This window comes from Apodemus sylvaticus, chromosome 4 (genome assembly GCF_947179515.1).
Source record: "Apodemus sylvaticus chromosome 4, mApoSyl1.1, whole genome shotgun sequence".
NCBI classification, from domain to species: domain Eukaryota; kingdom Metazoa; phylum Chordata; class Mammalia; order Rodentia; family Muridae; genus Apodemus; species Apodemus sylvaticus.
The window spans coordinates 67,003,058-67,006,631 of NC_067475.1; the positions used below are offsets into that span (position 1 = coordinate 67,003,058).

The window sequence follows — 3,574 nt, forward strand, 5'->3', positions numbered from 1 at the left end:
CATAGTATATAGGATTACCTTCAGCATTACAATTCATGAATCTTCCATCAACGTATGGTCTTAATTTAAATTCATGTTACCACAGTTTTCTATTTCGGGTCTCAATAAATTGTAGGAGTTTTACAGATACTAATTCATGAATCCTTTCAAACAATATGTGAGGTGAATGAGGACAGATGTTGTCAGTAACCCTTTTTATAGATTAGTATTAAACACACTTCAAGATCCCTTTCACCTCTTAGCACTATCAGCTCGGACGAGGCACTCGACAGAAGCTGCTGGGTACTGATTGCTCCAGAAGTTCGGAAAGGAAGGTCACTCCAAGAGGTAGGGAATAGATCAACTCGGAGTTACACTGTGGCCAATTGGGTTTTGCCTTCTGCTTCCTAGGTAGTGAGCAATGGGCGACTGGAGTTTCCTGGGAAACATCTTGGAAGAGGTGAATGAGCACTCCACTGTCATTGGCAGAGTCTGGCTCACAGTGCTTTTCATCTTTCGCATCCTCATCCTTGGCACGGCAGCCGAGTTTGTGTGGGGCGATGAGCAATCTGATTTTGTATGCAACACCCAGCAGCCAGGCTGCGAGAATGTCTGCTACGATGAGGCCTTTCCCATCTCGCACATCCGCCTCTGGGTCCTGCAGATCATCTTCGTCTCCACTCCATCGCTGATGTACGTGGGGCACGCGGTACACCACGTTCGCATGGAGGAGAAGCGAAAGGACCGTGAAGCCGAGGAGCTCTGTCAGCAGTCCCGCAGCAACGGGGGTGAGAGGGTACCAATCGCCCCAGACCAGGCCAGCATCAGGAAGAGCAGCAGCAGTAGCAAAGGCACCAAGAAGTTCCGGCTGGAGGGCACGCTGCTAAGGACCTATGTCTGCCACATCATCTTCAAGACCCTCTTTGAGGTGGGCTTCATCGTGGGCCATTACTTCCTGTATGGTTTCCGCATCCTGCCCCTGTATCGCTGCAGCCGGTGGCCCTGCCCCAATGTGGTGGACTGCTTTGTGTCCCGGCCTACTGAGAAAACCATCTTCATCCTCTTCATGTTGTCGGTCGCTTTTGTGTCCCTGTTCCTCAACATCATGGAGATGAGCCACCTGGGCATGAAGGGAATCCGGTCTGCCTTCAAGAGGCCTGTAGAGCAACCCCTGGGGGAGATTGCTGAGAAGTCCCTCCACTCCATTGCAGTGTCCTCCATCCAGAAAGCCAAGGGCTACCAGCTCCTAGAAGAAGAGAAGATCGTATCACACTATTTCCCTTTGACAGAGGTTGGAATGGTGGAGACCAGCCCCCTTTCCGCCAAGCCATTTAGTCAGTTTGAGGAGAAGATCAGCACGGGACCCCTGGCAGATATGTCACGGGGTTACCAAGAAACGCTGCCATCTTACGCTCAGGTGGGGGCCCAGGAAGTGGAGCGGGAAGAGCAGCCTGTAGAGGAGGCGGTGGAGCCGGAAGTGGGAGAGAAGAAGCAAGAGGCAGAGAAGGTGGCCCCGGAAGGGCAGGAGACAGTCGCAGTGCCAGACGGGGAGAAAGTAGAGACCCCTGGAGTAGAGAAGGACGACGAGAAAGAAGAGCTGCAACCTGAAAAGGTAACCAAGCAGGGGCTGTCTGCCGAGAAGGCGCCTTCACTCTGTCCGGAGCTGACCACCGATGACAATCGGCCCCTGAGCCGGCTGAGCAAAGCCAGCAGCAGGGCCAGGTCGGATGACCTCACCATATGACCCGGCGCAGAAGAGAGACACCCCACCTCCAGCCAATGCAGACCAACATAAACCCAGCTGGTGCCGATATGCGTTGAGTCTTCTGTGTCCCTCAGTCCACCCCCATCCCTGGTTGGATAGATGCTGTTCTAGAACAATGCACGCCTTACGACTAGGGGGCTGCCCTTCCCACCTGTATGGGCTGTCAAGGTAAACCCGCTGTCCTAGTGAAGTTCCTAATTTCATGCCGGCCCTGCTCTTCTATCCCAACTGCTATTGGGAAGGGGGTGGGGGGTTTTGCTTTCCTCCTCCATTCTCCATGGAAACCTATCAGGTCAGAGTCATGATTACCTCATAACCTTTTACTAGTCTTCTCTTGTGCTCACTAGCTCAGTGAGATTCTGTACCCCAGCACTTCCCTAGCAGGAGCTACGTATCCTACATGAGAGATCTCAAACTCAAAAGCCTACAGGACCCAGACTGGTGATTTAAATAGCTAACATGACAGCGAGACAGCAAGAGATAGGGCCGTGAGAGCTGCAGCGTGGGGACAATAGTGGGCCCCTTCCAGGCAGCGGTTTCCTTGATACCTGAACATCTGGGTTTTTGTTTGTTTGTTTTTGTTTCTTTGTTGTTTTGTTGTCATTTTATGAGAAACAAATTCAAAATATAATTGGAATTTTAGCAAGTTAATTTTATATACAATATGCGGACCAAATGCAATGTATCCAAATTTAACCTGTGTGGTAGTAAGTTGAATATCAGTTTATATTAATGAGCCCAGGTTTGCTAAGGAATTGGTCCTTTTCTTATGGTCTTGGCCTATATTTTGTGGTTTCCCAACCACATTTTACCACTTTGAAATGTTTTAAGTCATCAGTCCAGAGATGCCCAGAGTTCTTGCTGACCATTCTGTTGGGTCACTGTGTCCCTGGTTTAAAGCAAGCGAGCCTTTGTATCAGAAAGACTTCTGCCCTGAGCACAGCAAGAGAACGCAAGTAAGCCATCAGGCCTCCCCCTGTGAACTGAAAGGGCTTTAGGCTTTCCAGCTCAACTGCAGTTTTCTTCCCCGAAGCAACAAAAATCCTTTTAAAAAATTCTCTTCTTCCAACATCAGTTTTCAACCTAAAATCTGCATTCCCTTTCACCCTGGCTGGGAGCTGGACCAGTTCCAAACTGGAAGATGTCTGCCCACAGGCCTGTCCTGAGGGAGGCAGCTCTCAAGTTTTGCTCAGACAGAAGGAGTGCCAAAAAGCTACCAGTGGAGAAATGACAGGGGAGAGAGCATCTTACTCTGTTACCTACAAACTGAAATTTCAGTCAGTACCCAGGCCAGGCATTTTCCCTAAAAGAGATACAGAGACTCAAGGGGCCTCATCTCCTATAAGCCTTCTACAAACCTCACTGAGTCCGTCAGGGAAAAATATCAAATATACACACAGGGAACAATTTCAGTCAATTGATTTTCAGAACAGATGGTGTATAAATAGATAAATGATAATTGGATAGATGGATCTGTAGGTAAATAGGTAGGTAGATAGAAAGATAGAAAGATAGATAGATAGATAGATAGATAGATAGATAGATAGATAGATAGATTAGATGTTAGATAATATGGATACAATCAGGTGATGACCTTGATACCTAGCTATCTGATTTTTTACAAAGAAGGCAGAAATTCGTGATAATGGGCTTCCTTTCCAGCCCAGGACAAGCCATGAATGCAGCCCAAGACAAAATTGTAAAAGCACAGTCTTAGTTTGGGTTAGTATAGCTATGATGAAACACAATGATCACAAGGCAAGCTAGGGAGGGAAGGGTTTATTCGGCTTACATTTCTACGCTGTCATCCGTCATTGAAGGAGTCCAGGA

The 3,574-nt window shown here is 48.2% G+C and overlaps 1 protein-coding gene across 1 annotated transcript; it reads left to right on the forward strand.

The window, feature by feature from the left end:
- The first annotated feature begins 400 nt into the window (after positions 1 to 400).
- On the forward strand, positions 401 to 1,723 carry Gja8 (gap junction protein alpha 8). The gene has a single exon (XM_052178579.1). It carries the CDS (start codon positions 401 to 403, stop codon positions 1,721 to 1,723), a length of 1,323 nt encoding a protein of 440 aa, XP_052034539.1.
- The last annotated feature ends 1,851 nt before the right edge of the window (positions 1,724 to 3,574 follow it).